We start from the raw sequence: 25,627 nt of genomic DNA on the forward strand, positions 1-25,627 counted from the left end.
AACCTCTTTAAAAAATTGATACGTTTCTGCACGTTGCGTCATCATAATAATTTTCCTCATATCAGCAGAGATAGCAGTTTCGTTTAAAACGTCATGAAAACTCGTCAATTCCTTATTATTCATTGTTCGATTAAATTATTGAATCAAAATTTGAATTTGTAAATCGAATTAGGTTCTACACTTCCGGGATCGTGACGTGAGGAAGGTAACGTGTTTCCGTGACGTAATGACGTTCACAACAAACTCAGTTTGGAATCTCTGACAGGATTTTTTTTTTTTAGCGGCATTATCGCTTCTTCGCAGCGCTCACTCTTCCATCACGTAGAAACCTGAAATTGTGAAGAAACCCGTGAGCAGATTTTTCTTTATCACGCTAGCTGAATGGGTTTGTTCCGTTAGCAAGCAGCTTGCAAAGCGGTTCATCCGGAACTTAAGGCTTGGTAAGGGATCACACCCTTCGTTGACACAGAAAATGCCTGTGAAACACCAGGACGGCAGTTTATAGTTGGGTCAGGATTCGAACCTAGGCTGCACAGCTTAGACTTAGAGGCGAGTGTGCGTACCTCTAGTCTGGAGTCCATATATTTATTACGTACGCTAATTATGACGGAGTCCTCTGCTCCTTTTCTCATTGTAGTCCCCACCCCATCTCGTGCATACGTAAAATATAGATGGGCCCCTAAACGTCACCAGGACACATTTTCTCATGACCTTTTAAATCTCTCCTTGTAGGAGAGCAGCCATGTCCAAAGGAAGCAGCAGTAAATCACAGAAGAAAGACCGGAGCTGCAATGCTTCCGTGGTCTCGTCAAACGTCTCTGTTGACGTTGCCCCCACGGTTTACAAAATTAAAATCGCTGGTTGCATTACGGAGTCCGAATGGGTGGCGATGTTGGAGCAGGAGGAGGGAGAAGACATCGTCATGGATATCATGGACGAGCTAATGTCCCGTACTATGGACAGGTGTTACAAGGTGTACATTGAAAGGCAGGTGAGACAATTGAGCTTTACTTTTGACTACTACCTAACCCGGTGTATACCCCGGTTTAGAATAGGTACACAGTATCCCTGAGTGTCGTAAGAGGCGACTAAAAGGGTTGGCGTCAGGAAGGGCATCCGGCCATAAAATACATTGCCTCAAAAAGAGAACCATGACAATTACGACTACATATGGGCAGGGTACAGCCCGAAGTACCCCGTGGGGGACCCCACTCCCTCTCGTCAAAACTCAAGGTGGGGAACCCGATCGAAGCAAGGGTGGAAATCATTCAGTGGTGTAGTGTAGTTTTTGTAGTGGGTATACTGTGATTTTTCCCTTCCAGCCTCATAGTCACCCGTCCCAGAGCGACGCGCCCCGGAGCGACACCCGTCCTGAAGCGACACCCCATAAGCACCACCACACTCACTAATGCATACAGTATGCATCTACACGTAATCGAGAGCATTCTGAAAGATTGGTTATGTGTTATCAACATCAATTTATTTTCAATTTTTTTGCAACAAGACTCAGCCAGTTAAGAGCTGTTTAGCTTATAGTCCTTGAGCCAGACCAAAAGTAATGCTCCGGCGGGGGGAGTAATTCTCATTATGATTTTCCATTAGACCAATGTCTCAAGTGTCAGAAAAGGTGTGATGCACATCTGAGAACGGTAGCTTAGTGCCCGGATGGACGCCATCTTTGAAACGACCCAGCTCGAAAATGCCCATTTGGTGGGGTACATTGTTGCATGTGTATCTGGACTTCTATACTAGCTATCGATGTGCGGTTGACGACTAAATATACGTCCGATGTGTACCGTCTAAATAAAAAATAATATGAAGCATTTTGTTTTAGATTAATTATTATAAAAATCAATTATCGAAAAAAAATCATATATTTTTCAATATTTTATTATTAGACTTGTACTTTTTTTAGTGAAACAACACTGGTATGATTTTCCAAATTATGCATTGTGCTACACCGTTTATCTGTCTATAAAAATAACTCAAAAACTAAAACATATCATCCACCACGAGTTTACAACAAATAAATGTAAAGAGGCATAAAATGACTTAGGCCGCCGCTGGCATTATCTATTCTGACGATAACGCAAGTTAGGAATGTCGTACGGAGAGGATTTTAACACCATACGATATCTAATAAGCAGGCGGAAATTGTTACATAGGAAATCTGCACTTTGGTGGCCATCTTGGATTTCAAAATGGCCGCCAATTATATTAATTATTCATTACTAGAGTTTGGAAAGACGTATGGAGCTGATTTTAACACCATACGATGTATATTCCTAATAAGCAAGCGGAGGTATCATTGAACATGTCATGTTTTAGTCAAATAACACCGGTATGATCTTCCAAATTATACATTTTGCTAAACCGTTTATCTGTCTATAAAGATTTTCAGGCAATTTGGCCTGCATTATAATAGAGAACAACATATGCTATACAATATACAGTGCACACAAAGTTAATCATCAGAGTCGCCATCAGAGTCATTGGCATCCTGAGCCACGATAGCATCATCCTGCACCATGTTGGAGCATCCCTGCAGCTTACACACAACAGTGCACTTCAACCCATTCAGTATGCAGGAGCAATCTGACGGTCGACACGTCCTTCTGCATGTGCATGAGATGAGATTCAAGACGACATCTGGAGCTGGTAGACCCGCCATCCATCGGATTGTGAGCGAACCGCCATCATCGAGTTCCCAACCATGTCCTGCTGATGGTGTTGGGACGTCTGGTAGGTTTTCAAGGCTGCGTCGCCAGATAGCCGCCTGATAGTTGGCCCTAAGCGTATGCTGCATCAAGGAGTCTTCACAAGGCGGCAATTGTCCAGATTCGATCTGGCCCTTCTTTGCACAGAACATGTGATAACGGAGCGAATTAACACCGACGATCTTCGTGTTCTTGGCGTACAGCTGACACGTGAAGGCCTGAATGCTATTGAAGACGTCTGTTGGTACATTCCATGAAGATCCCAGATCTGTGAATGCTTGAAGATACAGCTCATTCGCTTGCACAAGCTTCAAAGCCTTTATCTTTCCTTGGCTAGCCAGAGCACTCACAGTGTCACACCCGCTCCATGCATGAAGCCCTGGCAATGCACTGCAAACTCCAGACCCCAATACCGCAGCCAACTTTCCAACGTCGATCATTCTGACTCGAACCTTTGTTCCTCGTCTGATGAAGAGCTGACTATCGATGGTTCTGCTGAGATGAAGACTGATGATCAGAACGTCGGTGTCATCTGCCACTAAGATGATCGTCTTGTAGTGGGTAGCGGCGTGCTTTGCGTGGAGAAACATATGCGTGTCTGCTTCCTCGTGGCTACATTCGAGTGCTTGCACCAACTTCCACCTATCGCGGGTCAGTACCAGACATTTTTCACCACAGGTGACATACAGTGTTCTGTTGCCTAGCTTTTCGCGATTTGTTTCATGTTTCCACGACTCCGCCAGAAACACAACCAGTTTCTCCTTTGTCTGGCTGCAAGCAAGGAGACGCCGCCAGTTCATGATTTTGTGTGCGGGTCTGATCTCGCTGAAACTGATGCCTTCATTTGAACCGCGGTTCACACGCTCAGCTGCTTTGATGGATTCTTCTGTGTATGTGTCAAAGACAACATCGATGCGCTCACTGCCTTGACCAGCGTGAAGCGCTGCAGCAAGGATGCGGTCAGATAGTTCTTCGAACGTGTCGTTCTCGCCATGCATCTTTTGTATGAGAGCCATCGCATCAATTATTGTTGCACTTCGCTTGTCAATGTTCTCGGCTGGTTCCACAAGACCTTCCATGTGTTTCGCAAGTGCAGCTTTGTTCGTTTTTTTCATTGACCCTTTCACGCTCAAGCTGAAGTGATGACATGATGTTCAGAGCTTCTCTGAGGATTTCTTGCACTGTTGCCATATCTGTGGCAGGCGCGTTTATAGTCCGGCAGGTAGCCAACTACATCTTCCGTCACCTGAACACGATCTCTAGTCATGATGTTGAAACCAGTCCACGAACTGATTGTCTGGTCGCATGGTTCCAGCATGCGAGTCATAATCCATACGTGATTTCGGCGCTGCGCAAGGGATGTTGCGCCTGCAAGAGTGTCAGGAAGATCTGCAGGCTTGATTGCAGGTGGGCCCTCTCGTTTCCCACCGCTGTATATTGGAACTAAATCGCTGGATGACGGGATAGATCGCTTCTTATCTGCTTTGGATACTGCCGATGGAGGTTGGGGCGGCAAACACGACTGCGACTTCGGTTGGACGATGATACCGTTGACGCGATGCGATGTTCCGCCACCACTCAGCGATTCCTCCAGCCTGTCGATGTTATCGAATGCTAATACAGTCGGGACCGAAGGGTGCACATGTGACGGAAGTGGTACTGTATCTTTCTCCACACTTGCTAATTTGTCTATGCATAGCGCTGTCTCGATTTCTTCCAGAACTGTGTACGAACATCCGTGCCCGAGTCGATTCAATATTCTGATGACCTCTGTATTACCGGTGAGCGTTTTCATGACCCACGGAAGTAGGACATGCTTCAATGTTCTGATGGTACCCCGGTGTACAGCATTGATGATATCTTGAGCCATCGACCATACCAGTGTGTCGGCACGCGCAGAGCTACCCCCACTCCCGCAAATCAAAGTATGCAGAAATACACGAAGAGAATCTGGTATCTTCACGTAATCTGAAGTGAGTTCTGCTGGCTGAGGCGGCCAACGTTCATTGTAATGAGCATCTTTGATCTGGTGTCGCAGTGAAGTAGCTGCACGCACAATGTTACTTTCACCGTCCGTTCGTTCAAATGCTTTCACTTCTGCTTTCAGGTTTACGCACTCTGCAGCAATCTCTCGCTTTGTCAGATTATCGGGCATCAAGTATACACGGTGTTTCACATTGAAGAAGATGAGCGATTCTCCAAACTCTCTTTGTAATGTGCGCTGCAGATTCTTCTTGATGGAGTCACGAACATCAACTGAAAATGTATCTGAAGACAGGATATCTGTTGCAACATCAACTATTGGAACAATCCTCGGGTTCAAGAACAAGTCAGTGCGAATGAAATTGAATATACATCGTATCATTTCTTTTTTCTCGATATTATCTTCAATGTCAGTTTCTACTTGAGGTTTTTGGGGCCGTGTGTAGTTTCTATAGCAGGAGAAGTGGTAGTGAGCCTCAGCTGCAACCATATCTCGTGTAGTCAATGCCAAAACTCTCTCATCATTGCGAGCTGTCGCAGCATCTCTTATTGTCTTATCTGCTCGAAGTTCAACAGCCAAGACAACTGTTTCACGGGTACGACTGCCTTTTATGAATTTTGAAGCACGCTGGCAAAAAATGCATTTATCATCGTAGACCGTTGAAGTTGATCCTGTCTCTTCCCGTGATGATCGCCGTCGCACCGCATCGCCAGTATCAACTGAAGAACTTCTAGCTGCATTGGTCAAAGTAGCTAGGTGGTTTTTGTGAGTGAAGTCTGATCTACAAGCCCTATGGTATAATATTGGAATATTAGGAAGTTCAACTGCGCCTTCTTGGACTAGCTTTAGAATTGGATAAAAGTTTCTAACTGCGGCTGCGTCACACAATGTCTTCCAAGAACTGTTGCCCGCTGCCTTGCTTAGTTCAGAGAGTGGCGACTTCTTGCTGCACAGGATGCACGTTCCGGACTCAGGTTCAATCTTCGCCCGTTTTGCCTCGACACCGGCCATCTCAGCTGAAAGAACAAAAAGACTGACGTTAGATTACTCCGATATCCGAAAAGCTCGCCAGCTTACATAGACATACTCATCCAAGTCAGTGAACATGTTAGATGGCGCCACAATACAACTCTATAATAGAGTTGTATGTGGCGCCATCTAACATGTTCACTTTTAGTTCTTAAGCCACCCACCCCCCCCCCCCCCCCCTCAGAAATGAATCAGGTCACCGCAACAAATCTCAGACTGAGATATAGAATATAGAATATAGATATAGAATAGACTGACGTCACTTTCGGCACTGGGTTCTGTGGGTTGATTTATCGGCGGGAAATTCCAACTGACATAGTTTCGGTTTGTGGAAAGTGCATGCCTTTTCATATATTTTTTGTGTAAACTCGTGGTGGATGATATGTTTTAGTTTTTGAGTTATTTTTATAGACAGATAAACGGTGTAGCACAATGCATAATTTGGAAAATCATACCAGTGTTGTTTCACTAAAAAAAGTACAAGTCTAATAATAAAATATTGAAAAATATATGATTTTTTTTCGATAATTGATTTTTATAATAATTAATCTAAAACAAAATGCTTCATATTATTTTTTATTTAGACGGTACACATCGGACGTATATTTAGTCGTCAACCGCACATCGATAGCTAGTATAGAAGTCCAGATACACGTGCAACAATGTACCCCAACAAATGGGCATTTTCGAGCTGGGTGGTTTCAAAGATGGCGTCCATCCGGGCACTAAGCTACCGTTCTCAGATGTCCATCACACCTTTTCTGACACTTGAGACATTGGTCTAATGGAAAATCATAATGAGAATTACTCCCCCCGCCGGAGCATTCACTTCAAAATATGGCCGGTTGGCTCAAGGACTATTAGATGTTATGTGAATGTGTTAACAAATAAAGGTTGAAAAGGCACTTAACATCATCAAAGTATCCATACTGGGTTCACTGTGTTAGTCCACAAGCCCTGGAAAAAGGATGGAACAGTGGAACACTAACAGACAGCCCAGCTCCTGTTCCACCTGGTTTGCTGGCAGTGTGCTTGGGGTGGGGTAAGAAGGGGAGGGTGGGTAGCCTGGTAGTCTACAAAGCTTTCCAAATATGTTTGTAGTTGTACTCGGGCATCTGAGGTGTGCATTGCCTCCTTGCTTGCGTGGCAGAGCGATGGCTTCTCAACCATGTTGTGACGTACTTCCTTGGCTCAAAAAGTCTTACAGGGGCACCATTGATGCTCATCATCATCAAATTACTTACATTGGACAACAACAGTGTAGATCTCTTGTCCGTGCATACATTGTTCAGGAGACTGAAGCCCCTTTCACACTCCGCAGTGCTGCAAGGGATGGTCTGCATGCATCGTCTGAGTGGTTTTAGGCTTTCAGGCTCACTGTCTGGGTGCTCAAGGAAATCTCTCTCACCATTAACTGCTTGCTCTTCACAAAGATTGAACCGCCTGCACAGTCGTTTCACTTGTGCCTCACCATGCCGTATACCAGGTGTTGATGGCCAGTTGTCTGTATCCAGAACGCTGAGATCATGAAGCATTTCACCTTCAAATGAGAGGCGCTTCTCCATGTTGTTGATCAGACTTTGTAGGAACTGCTTTGCATTGATTGGTGTGAGCTAATTATCTGCCAACTATTGATAACTAACATTATCATATAGTAATCTATTGGTGTAAATGTCTTAAATTAATGCACCTTTAAGATGACCATGAATTAACTCTCATTTGCATAGTCATTGACTTTATGAATTTCAATTGTTTATATCAGCTTTGCATGTGTGCTGATATTTACCGAACTTTCCGTCCCCCCACTCTAACCAAGGATGCCTGTTTTTAAACTCCCTAGCCTGACTTTCAGTCCACACGGCTGGCCAGGAGTTCTCAATCTCAACTGTCTCATCATCTGAAACAAGGAGAAATGAAAAACATTGTATTCTGTTGACTACTGCACACAGACACACACAGACACACACTATTGTATATCTGAGCTGGCTCTCTTTTCTCGTTGTTTACAATGGGTACTACTGAGCATCGGGAGCTAGCCAAGCTTTCACAGTGCGCTCTGAGCAGCTAAGCTTGGCGCTGTTTAGCTAGCTCGCAACATACAGCTCGTTGGTGGACAAGCCATCTCTCCCCTTCTCCCACAATTATTGATCCACCACACTAACGTTAGTGAGGTTAGCTAGTTCTAGATAGAATTCAATATACCAACAATCCCATGCTGCTACAGTTATGTTATAATAATAATAATAATAATAATAATAATAATAAAGGAGTCTTATATAGCCCCATCAAGCAGAGTAAACTACCCTCATGGCGCTTTACATTATCATGCAAACGCACACACAAACATACACACACACAGACACACCTTCACTCTTGCCCTATTCCTCTCCCTCCCCATTCAAAACCCACAGATGTGTACTCCCCCTCCTCCTCCCCTCCCTCCCCCGCACATGTACACAGACATACTCTCGATCTCTGTCCCACCTCAAACCAAAGGGAAAACAGGACTTAGACTTTGAAAGACTTGTGAAACAGATAGGTTTTGAGGGAGGTTTTAAAGGCAGGAAGAGAGTCAACATGTCGAACAGAGGAAGGCAAGTCATTCCAGAGCAGAGGTGCAGCAAACGAAAAGAATTTCTCGCCAAACGACTTGGTGCTGGTACGCGGCGGCTCTAAGGTCATAGAGTCGTCGCTTGAACGAAGCCGTCGCCGAGGTTCATAGAGAGTGAGCAAATCGGAGAGATAGTGAGGTCCCGCTCCACACAATGATTTATAACATAGTGTGCAAATTTTGTATTGCACACGAGCAGAGACAGGCAGCTAGTGTAAAGATTCAAAAAGCGGAGTAACATGGTCAGACTTATTCGCCTTACAGACAAGACGAGCGGCAGAGTTTTGAACCTTTTGTAACTTATCCAAGAGAAACTGAGGGCAGCCAGCATACGAATTACAATAGTCTAGCCTTGAGAGGACAAGGGCACAGGCTAGAGTTAGAGCAGCTTGAGGAGTAAGAAAGTGGCGAATGGATGCGATCTTTCGCAGCTGGAAGTATGCTGATTTGCAAGTTTGAAGTACTTGCTTGGAAAATGTCATGTTACAGTCGAAAACCACACCAAGGTTCTTGGCCGACGAAACAAAGTTTACATCGGTTTCACCAACATGAATAGTGGTAGGAAGTGAACATTGTAGAGGACATCTGTGCGATCTTACAATCATAGACTCTGTTTTAGCATCGTTCAGCTGAAGTTTGTTTTGGGTAATCCACGCCTTCACGTCGGCAATACAGCCTTCTAACACTTCAACTGTGGGCACGATTTGTTGAATCGTGCTTCCTTAGTACAGCTGATTGTCGTCCGCAAAGGCGTGGTGATCAACTGAATGTCTGGCAACAAGTTCAAATAGAGGCTGAATGTACAAAAGAAAGAGGATAGGTCCCAGGACTGAGTCCTGGGGAACGCCAAAGGAAAGCGGAGAAGGGGCTGATTTCTGGCCATTGACAACGACTGTTTGCACTCTATCAGTAAGATAGGACATCAGCCAAGAAAGGGGAGTACCAGTTATACCAAATGTGATTTCAAGACGACGAATTAAGACACTATGGTCAATCGTGTCAAAGGCGGCAGACAAGTCCAAAAGAGAAAGAACGGAAACCTTACCACAGTCAAGAGAGGTCAGAAGATCATTGGTTATTCTTAGGAGAGTGGTCTCGGTGCTATGGCTGGCCTATATGCTGACTGGCGAGAATTGAAAAGATTATTTGAAACTAGATGGTCATTCATCTGTGATAGCACAATTCTTTCTGTGATCTTTGACAGAAAAGACAGGTTGGAGATAGGACGGTAATTTTTCATGTCGTTAAGGTCAAGGGTGGGCTTTTTAAGAAGTGGTTTAACAAGAGCTTGTTTAAAGAGAAGCGGAAATGAACCCGTAGTCAGAGAATCATTGATAACTGCAGATAACTATGTTATGTTATGTTATGTTAATGATAACTATGCTACTTTCACTTACCAGGTAGGGTGATAGCATCAGGCTCAGTTTCTGTAACGTTACCGCGTAACGTTAGGATAGCATCAACCTCATCTGGCTCTTTTTCTATAGTTTCTGTAACGTCAGTTTTACCCGAAGCGGCAGTAGCTTCAGGAGCAGGCTTGCGAAAACACTCAAAGAGTGTCGTTTGAGTGTGCTTTCGTTTCATCTTTTCGTTTCGTTTTCTCCTTTATTGATTCACATTATTTTCGCGCCGAGAATGACCGCGAAGCAACTGTGTGGTTGTTCCTTGGTAGGTGACGTCAGATCCGGGTCACAGGTCACGGAAGCCGCAATGCCATGAGTCAGTGCTTCTTAACACAGATGGGGTGAATTTTATCAAATCAAATCAAATTTTATTCATATAGTGCATTTCATGAATGAAAGTTATTTATATAGCGCATTTTATGAATGAAACTGTGAAAGTTCTGTCACGAAACTATGTTGTTACGTATCCTCGCGCATTTTTAAGTGGGTATACGGAAATCCTGGACCTTTCCTAGTGGGTATATGGCGTATACCTGCGTATCACGTAGACTACACCACGGAAATCATTCCATTTATGACGACGAAACGTCTGATTCCCGACGTGGAGATCGGTTTCTGAGATTTGGGACATGGAATGTAGGCACAATGACAGGGAGATCAGGAGAAGTGGTGAAAGTATTGGTCAGAAGAAGAGTGTGGACATATGTTGTGTGCAGGAGACGAGATGGAAGGGAAGTGGTGTGAGAATGGTTAAGGGTAGGCAGGGACAGAAATACAAGTTTGTGTGGCAAGGGTGCCCAGAGGGCGTGAATGGTGTTGGTGTCCTGTTTTCTGAGGAGTTTGTAGACAGTGTGGTGAGTGTGATTAGAGTGACTGAAAGGTTGATGATGGTGAAAATGATGATTGGAAAGCTCTTGGTGAACGTCATCTCGGGATATGCTCCGCAGGTTGGTCGGAGCGATGAAGAGAAGGACAAGTTCTGGTGTGCTATAGAGAGGCTGATGGAAAACGTGAAAGATGAGGAAGTTGTTGTGGTAGGAGGAGACCTAAATGGACATGTGGGAAGGAGTATGGACGGTTTTGAGGGAGTTCATGGGGATTACGGATATGATGTGAGAAATGGAGAAGGTGAAAGGATTTTGGAGTTTGCTGATGGAGCTGATTTGTTGATTTGTAATACTCAGTTCCAGAAAGAGGACAATAAGCTTGTTACATACACGTCAGGTGGGTCGACGACAACCGTTGACTACCTGATGGTGCGTAGGCGAGATAGGGGGCACCTCCGGGACACAAAGGTGATCCCGGGGGAGGAGGCTTTTTTACAGCACCACTTGGTTGTCTGCGACATAAGGGTGAAAGGTGCGAGGAGAGCTCGGCGGGTGAAGTACCAACCGAGAATGAAGGTGTGGAGGTTGAAAGAGGTGACAGTGAGGGGGGCATTAAAAGAGAGGCTGAGTATGGTGGAGGATGATGTGGTTGAGCTTGAAAGTGGTTGGATGTCAATGAAAGATTGTCTGTTGGGAGCCATTGGTGAGGTATGTGGATGGACAAAAGGACCACCGAGGCACTTGGAAACATGGTGGTGGGATGATGAAGTTGGAAAGAGGATTGACGAGGAGAGGAAGAAGTTCAAGGAGTGGCAGAAGGCGAAGGGTATGGGGGCAGAAAAGGCAGAGCATGAAAGTTATAAGGCAGCCAAGAAGGCTGCAAAGAAAGAGGTAGCAAAGGCACAGGAGGCATGTAGGAAAATGTTCGGAGAACGCTTGGATTCGGAAGAGGGTCAGGGAGCGGTATTCAGGATTGCAAAGCAGATCGCGAAAGAGAGGTGTGATGTGATGGGGGTGAGTTGCTTGAAGGATGAAGTGGGACAAATCATTGTGGACCCAGATGGAATTAAAGGAAGATGGAAGAGATATATGGAAATGCTGTTGAATGCAGAGATTGAATGGGATGGCAACATAGCGAGTAACCCAGTTTTAGGACCAGCAGAGAAGATAACTGAGAAGGAAGTTGAGGAAGCGATAAAAGCAATGAAGAGTAGAAAAGCAGGAGGGCCGACGGGAGTTGTGGGAGATATGTTGAAGGCAGCGGGAAATTTGGGTGTGAAGAGAATGACAGAGATCTGCAATCTGGTGGTGAAAGAAGGCCGCATTCCAGTGGATTGGGAACTGAGTACCCTCGTCCCTCTATACAAGGGGAAACGTGACCCTCTGGACTGTGGCTCGTATCGAGCGATAAAGTTATTGGAGCATGGAATGAAGGTATTGGAAAGGGTGTTGGAGAGGAGGATAAGGAAGAAAGTGAAGATTGACGAAATGCAGTTTGGATTTATGCCAGGAAGAGGAATGACAGACGCGCTTTTTATTGTGAGGCAGTTGCAGTAGAAGTATATGGAGAAGAGGAAGAAGTTGTTTCTTGGGTTTGTTGATCTGGAGAAAGCATTCGATAGGGTTCCACATGAAGTAGTGACACGGGCATTGAGGAAGTTAGGAGTGGAGGAATGGTTGATCAGAGTAGTGATGGCAATGTACGAGAGAGCGCGCACAGCTGTTAGGATGAAGGACGGGAACAGTGGTGAGTTTGAGGTGAAGGTGGGAGTGCATCAGGGGTCGGTACTAAGTCCACTACTATTTGTAGCTGTGATGGAGGTGCTGGCTCACAACGCAAAGGAGGGTTTACCGTGGGAGTTGTTGTATGCAGATGATCTGGTGTTGATTGCAGAAAGTATGGATGGACTGAAGGAGAAGATGAACAAGTGGAAGGAATGTATGGAGACAAAAGGTCTGAAGGTGAATATCGGAAAAACGAAGGTGATGGCAAGTGGTAAAGCATGTGGTGCGGCAAGTGGTAAAGCATGTGGTGAGGTGGAAAGAACTGGGAAGTGGCCGTGTGCTGTGCGTAGGAAGGGTGTCGGAGTGAATTCCATTCAATGTACAATGTGCGCTGAGTGGGTTCATCAAAAATGTAGTGGTTTGAGAGGGTCATTAACCAGTGTGGCAGCTACATTTAAGTGTAAGGGGTGCACAGAGGGAGCTGCAGACGGAGGAAATGTTGAGTTGGATCTTGGAGATGGCGTGAAGCTGGAAGGTGTGAAAACATTTTGTTACCTTGGAGACATGCTGAATGGAGAAGGTGGATCAGACTCGGCAATGGTTGCTCGAGTGAGATGTGCATGGAAGAAGTTTCGGGAACTGAGTGGCGTGCTGACGAGGAGGGGAGTGTCATTGAAGCTGAAGGGAAAGGTGTATGCTGCATGTGAGAGAAGTGTTATGATTTATGGGAGTGGGACATGGGTAATGAACGTAGAGCAGCAACGAAGGCTGGAAAGGGTGGAAATGCGAATGGTTCGGTGGATGTGCGGAGTATCGTTGAGAGAGAGGAAGACAAATGATGAATTGCGAAAGATGATGGGAATAGAGCCTGTGATGGATGCTGTGAAGAGAAACAGGTTGAGATGGTTTGGTCATGTGTTGAGGAAGGATGAAAGTGACTGGTTGAAAAGAGTGATGGAAATGAATGTAGAAGGAAGTAGAGGACGGGGAAGACCGAGAAAGACTTGGCTAAAGATGGTCGAAGAAGAAATGCGGACAAGGAGGTTAACAAGGAGAGATGCAGAAAATAGGGCAAAATGGAAAACATTGTCATGGGGACCGCAAGGCTAACCCCCGCTCTTGCAGGGAAAATGGCCTTAAAATGCCTGTTTTTGTTGTTTTGACTACTACATACAATGTACCTACTATGTTGTACTACATACAATGTACCTACTATGTTGTACTACATACAATGTACCTACTATGTTGTACTACATGTAATGTACCTACTATGTTGTACTACATACAATGTGCCTCCTACTATGTTGTACTACATACAATGTGCCTCCTACTATGTTGTACTACATACAATGTACCTCCTACCCTGTTGTACTACATACAATGTACCTACTATGTTGTACTACATACAATGTACCTACTATGTTGTGCTACATACAATGTACTTACTATGTTGTACTACATACAATGTACCTACTATGTTGTACTACATACAATGTACCTACTATGTTGTACTACATACAATGTACCTACTAAGTTGCACTACATACAATGTAGCTACTATGTTGTACTACATACAATGTACCTACTATGTTGTACTACATACAATGTACCTACTATGTTGTACTACATACAATGTACCTACTATGTTGTACTACATACAATGTACCTACTATGTTGTACTACATACAATGTACCTACTATGTTGTACTACATACAATGTACCTACTATGTTGTACTACATACAATGTACCTACTATGTTGTACTACATACAATGTACCTACTATGTTGTACTACATGTACCTACTATGTTGTACTACATACAATGTACCTACTATGTTGTACTACATACAATGTACCTACTATGTTGTACTACATACAATGTACCTACTATGTTGTACTACATGTAATGTACCTACTATGTGGTACTACATACAATGTACCTACTATGTTGGTGGTGTGGCCATAAAGTTTGAGACTGGACAGAAAATTTTATATTGGAGCATGTTTGATGATTCGGTTTAAATTATTCTTTAGGGAGGCAAATGCATGTGTCCTTTTTCACAAGGCTGGGTGTATCGTCCTTCACTTTCTGGAATGTAAAGCTCGTGAATTAAATCTGAAGTCTGTGCATGGGTCATGCGGTGCTTTAGCATATGGAAGTGTGAGTGTGTGTGTATCATTGGTTGTTATGTCCATTTGCGGGTTTCAGGAGGTGGACCCAAAGTATCCAACTCTGTTTCGGTAAGACATCACAGTTCATGGAGACCAAGCTGTTCAACTTTTTCAAAGTTTTGTTTCAAGGGCTCTTTTGAGGATTGTCACCGAGCCTCGGACAGCTTCCAACTGCAGTTCGTTTGTCGTAATATTCCCAGGGAGGGTTTTAAAGATCTCTGTTAGGTTATTTTTTATCATTCCGGTTGTTCCAATAATCACTGGTACAATTTCAGTGCTCTTCAGCTTTCAAGATATTTTCACTTCATTTTTGAGGGCTTGTTATTTGGTCATTTTCTTGATTTCTGTGTTGTTTAGGTCATAATCGCTGGGGTCTGTCACATCAATTAGCAATGCCTCAATTAGCAAAGCCTTATTTTCCTTTTTGTACCTCAGTATTATATCCGGTCGCAATGCTTTGTTTTCTCTTTTCACGCTTGATGGGCTCATTAGGTCATACGTGAGCATTACTTCCGTGTTTTCAGTTATTGCTTTTGGTTCATGTTTCCACAAGTTTTCTCGAACTGGGATATTGAGACTTACAGATGTGCCAGTGGATTACTCGACATACTTTGTTGTGCCTTTGGGCATACAGCTGCTCTGACATTAGTTTTTTGCATCTTGACAGGAGGTGGCTCGTACTTTCTGTTTCTACCTTGCGGAACCTACACTTGTCCGAATGACTCAGTTCTGGCATTTTCTTAAAGTCATTGGTGTAGTGTCCTTGGTCTTGGCCATTTATTATGATTCATTGTCCATCCCAGTTGAGCTGACTTCTTCTTAACCAATCTAAAGCGCCTTCTTTGTCTACTCACAATCTTTTTTTTTTTTTTTTTAATAGTTTCCTGCAATTTTATCATTTTCCCAGTTGTCGGTGTATGTCTGTTGATATTTCGTTTTATATTTTTCCATCTTCTTTTTTGCAATTGTTGGGGCTGTTCTCGTTTCAGTTTCTTGTGTAACATATTTCATTCTCACCTGTCTTTTGAAAAATTTTGCTAGGTGGGTTAGGGATACCTTATCTGGTTTGTTGTCTTCGTGATTGCTTACAAATTGGATTTGGTAGTCTGTTGCACTTTTTCCATATTCGACCAATCATACAGTCGTCATTCTGTACACTTGGTTGAGTTCCATCAGGCCGCTACCCCTCCTTCTTCTCTCAGCAGGCACATTCTCTCGATACATTGATTTTTACAAAATGTTTTGTGGATGATGAGAAGTTTCCTTGTTTTGATATCCAGTTTATTATTCCGCAGCTGTACTGGAATACTGGTACTACAAATTGGTTTATGGCTTTGATTTTGTTCTTTGGAGATAGGTATGTTTTCAGGATCAGCCTCATTCTATGCAGGTATTCTTTGGTAATATTGTTTTGTGCATTTGTTTGTGAAATATTTGGTGGACCTCTTCTACTCCGAGGTATTTGTATGATGCTACGTTTAGCTCCTGTATTGTTGTATTCGTGTCAATTTTTATGTTCTCCGTTTTTGTTGGTCTACTTTGTATGAATGTGCACTTGGCACACTTATCCAGATCAAATTCCATTTGAAAGTCGTTGGAGTACTGTTTCACTAATTTGAGTTGCTCTGCCAAATTTTCGTCATTTGATGCAAAGAGTTTTCAATCATCCATGTAAAGTAGATGGAAAATGTGATGGAAAATCCTTTCTATCTCTTTGCTGATGACTCCTCTCTCTGCCGCTCCATTCCTCATCCCTCAGATCGGCAGTCTGCAGCCTCCCCACTCTCTGCAGACCTGGACAAAATCACAGACTGGTCAAACAAGTGGAACATGTCTTTCAATCCTGACAAATCTCACACTCTCACGATGTCTCTCTGAAAAGACCTTATGGACAACCCTCCCATCTACTTTCTCAACAATCTTCTCCAAGACGTTCTGTCACTCAAGCTCTTGGGTCTTACAATCTGCCATGATCTTTCCTAGGGAAAAACACATTTCCAAGCTGGCCTCCAAAGCCAGTCACCGACTGGGCATCCTCCGTCATGTGAAATCCTTCCTTGGCACACCTGAGAGTGTGTGTGTGTGTGTGTGTGTGTGTGTGTGTGTGTGTGTATTTTCTGCCGTATTCCTGGCCAACAAGAGGTGCCTGCTTCACATACACGCTGTATTGTCAATAAAGGCTTATAAACCTATGCAGGCTGCTGACTTAAATAAATGCTGCAGTTAGTTAATTATAACAGTCGACACCGGTTTTATCAGTGGGCAGTTTTGGATAGATTGCAATTGAGCTCGAATTGGTATTTAATGTTGATATAAAAGACAAAGATGTGACAACTTTGTTCAGCATGTTAGCAGTAAACTTTGGAAACTCATCGCAATGTTGAAGTTTTTGTGCAAGTTTTTTTATTTGTACACTTAATTATGATGGTTTTTTTTTTTGTAAAATAATTTGTGAAGTATCTCATGACACAGTTTGTTTAAATATATTATTTTGTTGATCAAGTATGTACTGTGTAATGATGCAAAGTCTAAATGCACTTTTTTGTCCCATATTGTTTGCTGCTGGCAGTTGTTTCCATACATGGCGAACTGGGTTAAGGAAGCCGTGCTACAGGTTGTGGAGTGTAGGTTCATCGTCCATGATGGAGAGAAAGACATTGCAGAGGATCCGACATGGCAGGAAGATTCTGAGCCCATTCCTTGTGCAATAGATTCCTGGGCTACCGGTGCTGTACCCATTCAAAATGCTGATAGTGATCCAATCATAAATCTGGTAAGGTAACGGCAAAACTGTTCACGTGATTTTAATACATTCTAGCTATCTGTGTCAAGCATGTTTAGATACTTGCCTTGTTTGTGGCATTCTTTCATTCCAATAAGCAAAGATAGATGGGAAGTCTGCAGGGAATGTGAAGGATGCTCACATTTATCAAAGCAGCTCACATTTACCTATTATTTAAATAAAATAAAATTTTCACTTTGGGAACTAAACAATCCATTTTACACTTTGTTTACCATAAATCTTTCAAACATTTGTTGGGATAATTTGATTTGATTTTCCATCAGGAACAATTTCGTGGTGGTCGGCATCATTTTCACAGTTTCTGAATACATGTGTGCTTTTTATGTTTGGTAAATGTGTCAAACCACTTGTGAAGTATCTCATGACACAGTTTGTTTAAATATATTTGTTGATCAAGTATGTACTGTGTAATGATGCAAAGTCTAAATGCACTTTTTTGTCACATATTGCATTTGAAAATTGGAGAGGGTGATGTCCACCACCCCACTCTTCCTTGTGTAAGCTTGTTTCAGTAGGCCATGTATTTAAATAGTTTTGTTTTCGAGCTTAAAAAAGTGATTTTGATTCAGGCTATCTTCGGCTGCAGCAACCATGATGACTGTTGAGTCAACCTCATGGCTGCCAAAATAATTTCATTTTCTGTTCAATGCACATGGTTCGGTGGATGTGTGGAGTATCGTTGAGAGAGAGGAAGACAAATGATGATTTGCGAAAGATGATGGGAATAGAGCCTGTGATGGATGCTGTGAAGAGGAACAGGTTGAGATGGTTTGGTCATGTGTTGAGGAAGGATGAAAGTGACTGGTTGAGAAGAGTGATGGACATGAATGTAGAAGGGAGTAGAGGACGGGGAAGACCGAGAAAGACTTGGCTGAAGATGGTGGAAGAAGAAATGCGGGCAAGGGGGTTAACAAGGAGAGATGCAGAAAATATGGCAAAATGGAGCAGATTGTCATGGGGATCGCAAGGCCAACCCCCGCTCTAGCAGAGCAAATGGCCTTAAAATGCATGTTGGTGTTGTTGTTGTTGTTGCACACTATAACATTGGCAACAAATTAATTATAACATCATGACGGGCTGTTTTATCCTTTTCTCAAGATATTATATTTTATGGCAGATTAAATAAACGATAACAACACCAGGTAAATCGCATAGTCTCAGACCCTCATTATGGACAAGAATACCATTGTCTACTGAACGCGATACTGTTATGGCTAACTGCTTTTATGGCTTATACAACTGTATCATTTATGCACCCTATTAAGACACATACAGTGCATTCAGAAAGTATTCAGACCCCTTCACTTTTTTCACATTTTGTTATGTTGCAGCCTTATGCTGAAATCGTTTAAATTCATTTTTTTCCCTCATCAATCTACACTCAATACCCCATAATGACAAAGAGAAAACAGGATTTTAGAAAGTTTTGCAAATTTATTAAGAAGAAAAAACTGAAATTTCACATTTACATAAGTATTCATACCCTTTGCTATGACACTTGAAATTTAGCTCAGGTGCCTCCCATTTCTCTTGATCATCTTTGAGATGTTTCCACACCTTGATTGGATTCCACCTGTGGTAAATTCAATTGATTGGACATGATTTGGAAAGGCACACACCTGTCTATATAAGGTCTCACAGCTGACAATGCATATCAAAGCAAAAACCAAGCCATGAGGTCGAAGGAACTGCCTGCAGAGCTCAGAGACAGGATTGTGTCGAGGCACATGTCTGGGGAAGCCTACAAAAAACAATTCTGCTGCATTGAAGGTTCCCAAGAGCACAGTGGCCTCCATAAGTCTTAAATGGAAGAAGTTTGGAACAACCAGGACTCTTCTTAGAGCTGGCCGCCCGGCCAATCTGAGCAATCGGGGGAGAAGGGCCTTGGTAAGAGAGGTGACCAAGAACCCGATGGTCACTCTGGCTGAGCTCCAGAGATCCTGTGTGGAGATGGGGGAAACTTCCAGAAGGACAACCATCACTGCAACACTCCACCGATCTGGGCTTTATGGCAGAGTGGCAATACGGAGGCCTCTCCTCAGTGAAAGACACATGAAAGCCCACAGAATCTTGTTTCGCACAGTCTGAGAGTCCTTTAGGTCCTTTAGGTGCTTTTTTGCAAACTCCAAGCGGGCTTTCATGTGTCCAATTGTCAGCTTCCCCCCAAAATATGTATATATTTTTTCATTGTTTGTTTAAAGTCTTATGATTATGTTCGTATGATTCTACATATTGCTCTGTCTTCTAGCAACCATTGAAATTGGTTTAAAATACCCTTAGTCGGTGCAGTATACTGTTTATTCCACCAGGTGAGCGCCAGGTGTATTGCCCCTTTGTTTAAAGTTTTGCATTGATCAGACAAGCAATTGCAGCGAAAAATAATTCTTAAAGTGAAAATTTATACGTAGATGTGGACACACACACAGACATACGGACAGGGGTGTTGCAATGGTCACGCAACTCCTTTGGGGTGAGATTAATTAGAACTCTTTTGTAAGACTAATAATTTTAGAAAATCTTTCTTATGAAGGTCTATTGATTGTTAAACAGGTTGTTGAAGAGATACCCGTGGACACTGTTGTTGAGGGGATTAAAAAGATGGCATTGGAAGAAAAAGCATGCACTTTGGGGCCTCCTGGTGCAGAGAAAAAAACTGGTAAAGTTGTCACTAAAACACAGGCCACTAAATCATTAGTCCATCTTCCTCGGTCAATGACGAAAACTTCAAGAATGAGGTAGATGAGACCACATTTGATTGGTGCATTTTTGAATTTTTAAGTCTGATTTACATTATTGTTGCACAGTTTGAACAGTTTCAATACCTTGTGAACTTCCGACATTGTTTATCCTCCTTTGGGTTTTGAGTGAAATAAATTATTGCCAAGTTAATTTGCTTGCAATTAGGGGAAGATAATACATAATCACTAATAACACAAGATAATAAATCGAATGCATTTCAATTCTTGCATTAGTAATTGTAAGCAGGAGTAAACTTGTTTTTTTCTTGGGTTAGTGATACCATGGTACTCAGGAATGAATCACAGCTTTGACCGTTATGTGGTTCGCGTCCAAGTTTGCAAGCCTCATGAGGTCAAAGCAGATTTCTGCACTGAAACACTCGCAGGACTTTTCTCGGAGTTTTTATAGCAAACTAAGCTTTCTTTTGATTTAACAACTTTATTGTTATATCATCAAAATATCATTACAGTCATAAGTTTTGTCTATGTTTGGGCATTTTTGTACAGTCCCAGTACCAACCAGAAAGGAATTTATGAAAAAGTGTTGTGGCAGTTTCAGGGCCGGTAAGGATCACAAGGGGAGTTCTCGAATCCGCTATTCGGCCGACGATCCTGACACCGACGAACCGCGGATAATTCCACTGTGTGGCGGGTTGCCAAGCAACCACGTTCGCCGTCTAATACCTTTAATTTAGGCAGGGTCCAGTGTGTGAATCCACTTTACCTTTCCGGTGAATTCCCCCCCCCCCCCCCCCACCCCCATCCCCCCACCCCCGATAGAGTATCATGTACTCAATGTCCTGCTGTGATTTATCAGAAGTTCTAGTGATACCGTAAGTGGAAACGTTGGCTAATGGCGACTTACAATGAAACAGCGGGGGTGAACTCGCTGTTCTTCACAATATGTTTAATCAATGGAAGCTGACAATTGGACAGTTTGGGAAATGGTTTATCCAGTTAACAAAAGGCACGTATTTACAAGACAGTGTCACAAAATAACAGTTCTTACCCCTAGCACAGAATCGCTTCTTATTCATTCACTTATTTACTTGTTCACAACACAGGCACCTTAGTCACACTGGGAAACATGGTAAGGAAGAGGGATAGAGAGAAGAGAGAGAAGAGTACGAGGCATATTTTTGGCCTCTCGCTCAGCGGATGTAAGCCAGCGGGCTTACATTGGTCCCAACAACAGAGGGTTTGGGGGAAAATAATAGGAGAGTAGGTGGTATGAGTCAGTGCATATGTGTGGCATAGGGTATTGAATAATAGGAGAGTAGGGTATTGCATTTGAGTTTGTCTGTTTGTTACTTGCTGGAAAAGATTCCGGCAAGTATGTTGATCGGTTGGTTTGTCTGTCTGTCTGTCTGTTTGTTCGCAGTACTACGTCTACACTGTTGCACGTAGAATCGCCAAACGTTACACACATATTTGTCTTGCCCTGGAATAGACTGTGCCCAATTGATGACGTAATCGGTCACGTGGTTCGGCCGCCATCTTGGAAAAACCGAAAAACTTTGCACCTCTATATCTCCCTGAATATAATAAATTGAGACATGGCTCATTGTAAAGAACTCTCCATGGGGCATAAAATATGTTAATGATGATGTCATAGGTGCCTCCATTATTACATCATAATTCGGCATCATGAGGAGCAAGTACAAAATTTCATCCAATCAAGATGAAATTTATTGAGCACCATGTCGGCATAAACTGATGGAGGAAAAAAAAATGATGACGTCATCAGTCACGTGGTTCGGCCGCCATATTTGTTTTAACACAAAAGCCTTAAAAACCACTGAAAATACATCCTGGCGAGGGTTTGCAATCTCTGATTGCTCTTTTTCTTGTTAGCACTGTGGTCTTGCCACGATTCCACCTCCACAATCACTGTTGGGGATAGCAGAGTTTTGCATTCCCATTTACCAGTCGTATCTCCAGGCAATGCCCAATGGCTGCACTCAGGTTCCACAGCATGGCCGGTGACCACATGGGGCATTGTGCATCGAGGTCATTGCCGTTGCAGTTCAGCCAGTTGCATCTGTACCATGGCTGGTTGGCACGGAGGCTTCCCTGCTGTGTGGGTCCATGGTGTGTTATGATGTCTCTCTGACAGATTGCTGGCTTTGTACTGTGGTGTTTGAGGCTGTTGGTTTTGTAATGTGTGAAGTATGTTGCAAAGTGTGTATGGATGCACTGTGGATGTGTGGAGGGAGAGAGGAGAGAGGAGAGAGGAGAGAGACAGACAAATAGAGAGGGAGAGAGAGACAGGCAAATAGAGAAGGAGGGAGAGAGAGACAGGCAAAGAGAGAGGGACAGAGAGACAGAGAGACAAAGAGAGAGAATTGTATGGAAAAGAGAAGAGCACTGTGGTCGAATGGGGCTCGATTCTATAACAAACACAACACATATGTATAGTAATGGAATCAAGTCAGCTGTTTGCAAGCTTTAGTTATGCTTCACTTCACATCAGCTTATCTGGTGTATCAACTTGATCCAATCTCCCCATTGTAATAAAAGTGTAAAAGCAAGCTCCATTGCGTAATGCCAGTTCAAAGTGAAATATTATAAGATCGTTTTCTGAAAAATGAAGGACAAATATAACCCAGAATCTTTAAATGATCACATTGCAGCTTCCTTAAAAACAAGGTGTCAAGATCCTTCTGCAAGTGACCCAGCTGAGAACACAGCAAACACGATGGAATTGTGTGCAATACTTCAGTGAGATGAACCACATTGAAGAGTGAGAGAGGATTGGTAAAAAAAAAAATTCACAGAGGCCATTTTGTTGAAGTATTGGTTTGAAACACACTATCAACAAAGTTGCAGGGCCGGGATGAAGAAAGTTTTTTTTTTCTGCTATTTAAGCATTTACAGAAGTTACTGTACAATGAGAACATCTATTTGTTTCACATCAGCAAAAACTACTTGTATTTCCAAAATCAGTTGAGCAATATCCCTTCGTTGTCTGCCCCATTCAGAGTAAGGCTTTCCATATACTGAACCTTCAAAGGAAAATTGCCAAAAGTTCAAGCATGTACATTTTGGATATTTTGTTAACTTCACTTCCAACACCTTTACAGCCAGCCACTCTAGATTTCCGTCATTGTGTCGATCCATGAAGGACGCCATTGAGGCAGGCCAGTTTGCATCCAATTTGCGTTTAACAACCATTACCTGTAATCTGCATGCAGCACCCTTCAGGTGTGCCCATCAGACCAAAATGCCTTAGAATCTAGCAAGTCAGTTCTTGGCAGCCATAATTACAAAGAAGAACTACCAGATGTTTGAAAAGAACATTGCTGGCAATTTTGATTGACTGTTTATGTGTCAATGGACCGAGTGTATTACAGGGGAATGTTGCTTGGCATACTTTAAAATCTTCCTAAAATACATCTCTTTCTGCACCACATTCATTTTCATTTTTGCAATTCACGTGTTGTTTATAACTGCTTGCCTTTTTCACCGCATAACCATCTTGTCTGCATTCCACTTATTTTGGAGTTTATGGAGTACACCATGATTTATACAGATCCTACATAAATGTTGATTGACGTACAAATAATTTAACAATGAGTCTTGCCTGTTTCAAAGGAAAGTATGTTAAATGTGCGACAAGCTGACTTTCACTTATGTTCAGTTGGAAATAAAAGATATCTGATAAACCATGAAAATTTTTTTTGCTATTGAAGTTCTTATACATTGGCTTTTTTTTTGGGATACATTGTCGAGGCTTGTGGAAGAGATAGTACACAGAATGGATCAGGATGCAACAGGAGAAAAGGAACAATAGAGAGAGGGGGAAACACCAACAGCAGAGTTGAAGGCCAAGATAGAGGGAGACTTGGACAAACAAAGGGTGTGTGGAGCCATGAGGGGCAGGAGAGAATGCATGGTGTGGACAGGACAATATGGATACAGCAGGAAACTCCAGGAGGGAAAACTGGAAATTTGGAAGGACGAGGGATCGAAGTGGGGGGAGGGTTGGACGGGTGTAAATAAGGGTATAAAATATCATGGTTTTGGTTTCGGGATGATCTGAGATGGTGGTGAGTAGCTCCTTTGAAGGCATGAAGGGAGGAATTAGATTGAAGAGAATGTGGAAGTTGGTTCCACAGGTGGGGGAAAAAAGAGACCGACTGAGAAGGAGGTGAGCAGTGATCCTGGATTTAGGTATTTTCACCAGATGAGGGGTTAAGGGTGGACCGTTTATGCCCTGCAGAAACCTGGGGAGGAGGAGGGTGTGGGGAGAGGGGGAGGAGGGAAATCGAAGCACAGAAAGAGCAGAACTTTGAAGACCAGAAAGTAGACGGTATAAGACAAAGAGACCACCATCCTGTCTGTTGATGCAAAGTGATAGGCCGATAGACTCAAGCTTTACTATGGGAGATTCCAATAATCTTGAAGGCCTTGTTTTCCACGGCGTCAAACTGAACAAGGTGTGAGGCGGGGGAGCCAGCCCAGGGGGAGAGCAGTATTCCATTAAGCTGCGGATGAAGGCCTTGTAGGTGCATTGGAGTTCAGGTGTTTCAAGGAAGGATTTTCTATGTCAGGGGATGCTCAGTCGGCGGCTGGCTTTGAAATGTGGTTTACCCAAGACGGATCAAGGCTGATAATGAGACCCAGGAGTTTGAATGACTGAACTTTCTCAATAAAGCGAAAATATAATTTTTTTTAATTGTGTGAATTCCTTCTAAATATTTGGTTGTTGTTCCTGCTTGGTGAATTTTAAAAGCAGGATTGAGTTTATTCCTTTAATTTGCTGAATTTTTGGAGCTTGGAATCGAAGAGGAAATGTTGGACGAAAACGTTATAGTGTACCGTACAGCCAAAAGGGTAGTTTTACCTCCGCCACCGGAAGGTGGATGGAGGTTATGTTTTCACCTGTCTGTTTGGTTGTCTGTCTGTGAACAAGATATCTCAAGAAGTTGTGGACGGATTCGGACGAAATTTGGCAGAGAGGTAGTGTATGTGACAAGATCGAAATGATTAGATTTTGGTGAAGATCCGGATTTGGACCAGCTAGTATAATTTTAAAGTGATTCTTCACCATTGGATAGGGCCAAAAACGATATATAGCAGGATATCTCAAAAAGTTATGGACGGATTTGGGTGAAACTTGGTGGAGAGGTTGGGTGTGTGTGTGCAAGGACTAATCGATTCGATTTTGGTGGAGATCTGAATATGGATTCGGATAGGAGAATTATGTAATTTTTAAGTGATTCTTCACCATTGATTGATAGGGCTAAAACTGATACATAGCAGGACATCTCAAAAAGTTATAGATGGATTTGGACTAAACTTGGTGGACAGGTTGGGTGTGTGACAAGGACGAATCGATTCGATTTTGGTGAAGATCTGAATGTGGATTCGGATATGAGAATTATTTAAATTTTAAATGATTCTTCACCATTGAGAGATCGGGCGAAAAGCGATATATAACATGATATTTAAAGAAGTTGTGGACGAGTTATGACTAAACTTAATGGACGAGTTGGTTAGGTGTCAAGAACAAGCAGATTAGATTTTGGTTCAGGTCCGGATCCAGATCCAGCCTATCATTTGGATAGAAACCATAAACTGTTCAGCCTGGCAGAGGTATGCTCTCTACCGAGTG

The 25,627-nt window shown here is 42.9% G+C and overlaps 1 protein-coding gene across 3 annotated transcripts; it reads left to right on the forward strand.

Annotated features, from left to right (window-relative positions):
- The first annotated feature begins 213 nt into the window (after positions 1 to 213).
- Positions 214 to 23,684, forward strand: C2H2orf81 (chromosome 2 C2orf81 homolog). Of its 3 annotated transcripts, none has more exons than XM_068106433.2 (5): positions 214 to 349; positions 733 to 991; positions 17,039 to 17,242; positions 19,823 to 20,007; positions 22,644 to 23,684. In XM_068106433.2, exons 2-5 carry the CDS (start codon positions 743 to 745, stop codon positions 22,681 to 22,683), a joined length of 678 nt encoding a protein of 225 aa, XP_067962534.2. In that variant the 5' UTR covers positions 214 to 349; positions 733 to 742; the 3' UTR covers positions 22,684 to 23,684. The 3 variants fall into 3 exon arrangements, with proteins under 3 accessions (XP_067962534.2, XP_067962533.2, XP_067962535.2); XM_068106432.2 differs by having other exon boundaries at positions 236 to 440; XM_068106434.2 differs by having other exon boundaries at positions 330 to 440; positions 19,823 to 19,928.
- The last annotated feature ends 1,943 nt before the right edge of the window (positions 23,685 to 25,627 follow it).

Source organism: Myxine glutinosa, chromosome 2, assembly GCF_964187855.1.
Source record: "Myxine glutinosa chromosome 2, kmMyxGlut1.1, whole genome shotgun sequence".
NCBI classification, from domain to species: Eukaryota; Metazoa; Chordata; class Myxini; order Myxiniformes; family Myxinidae; genus Myxine; species Myxine glutinosa.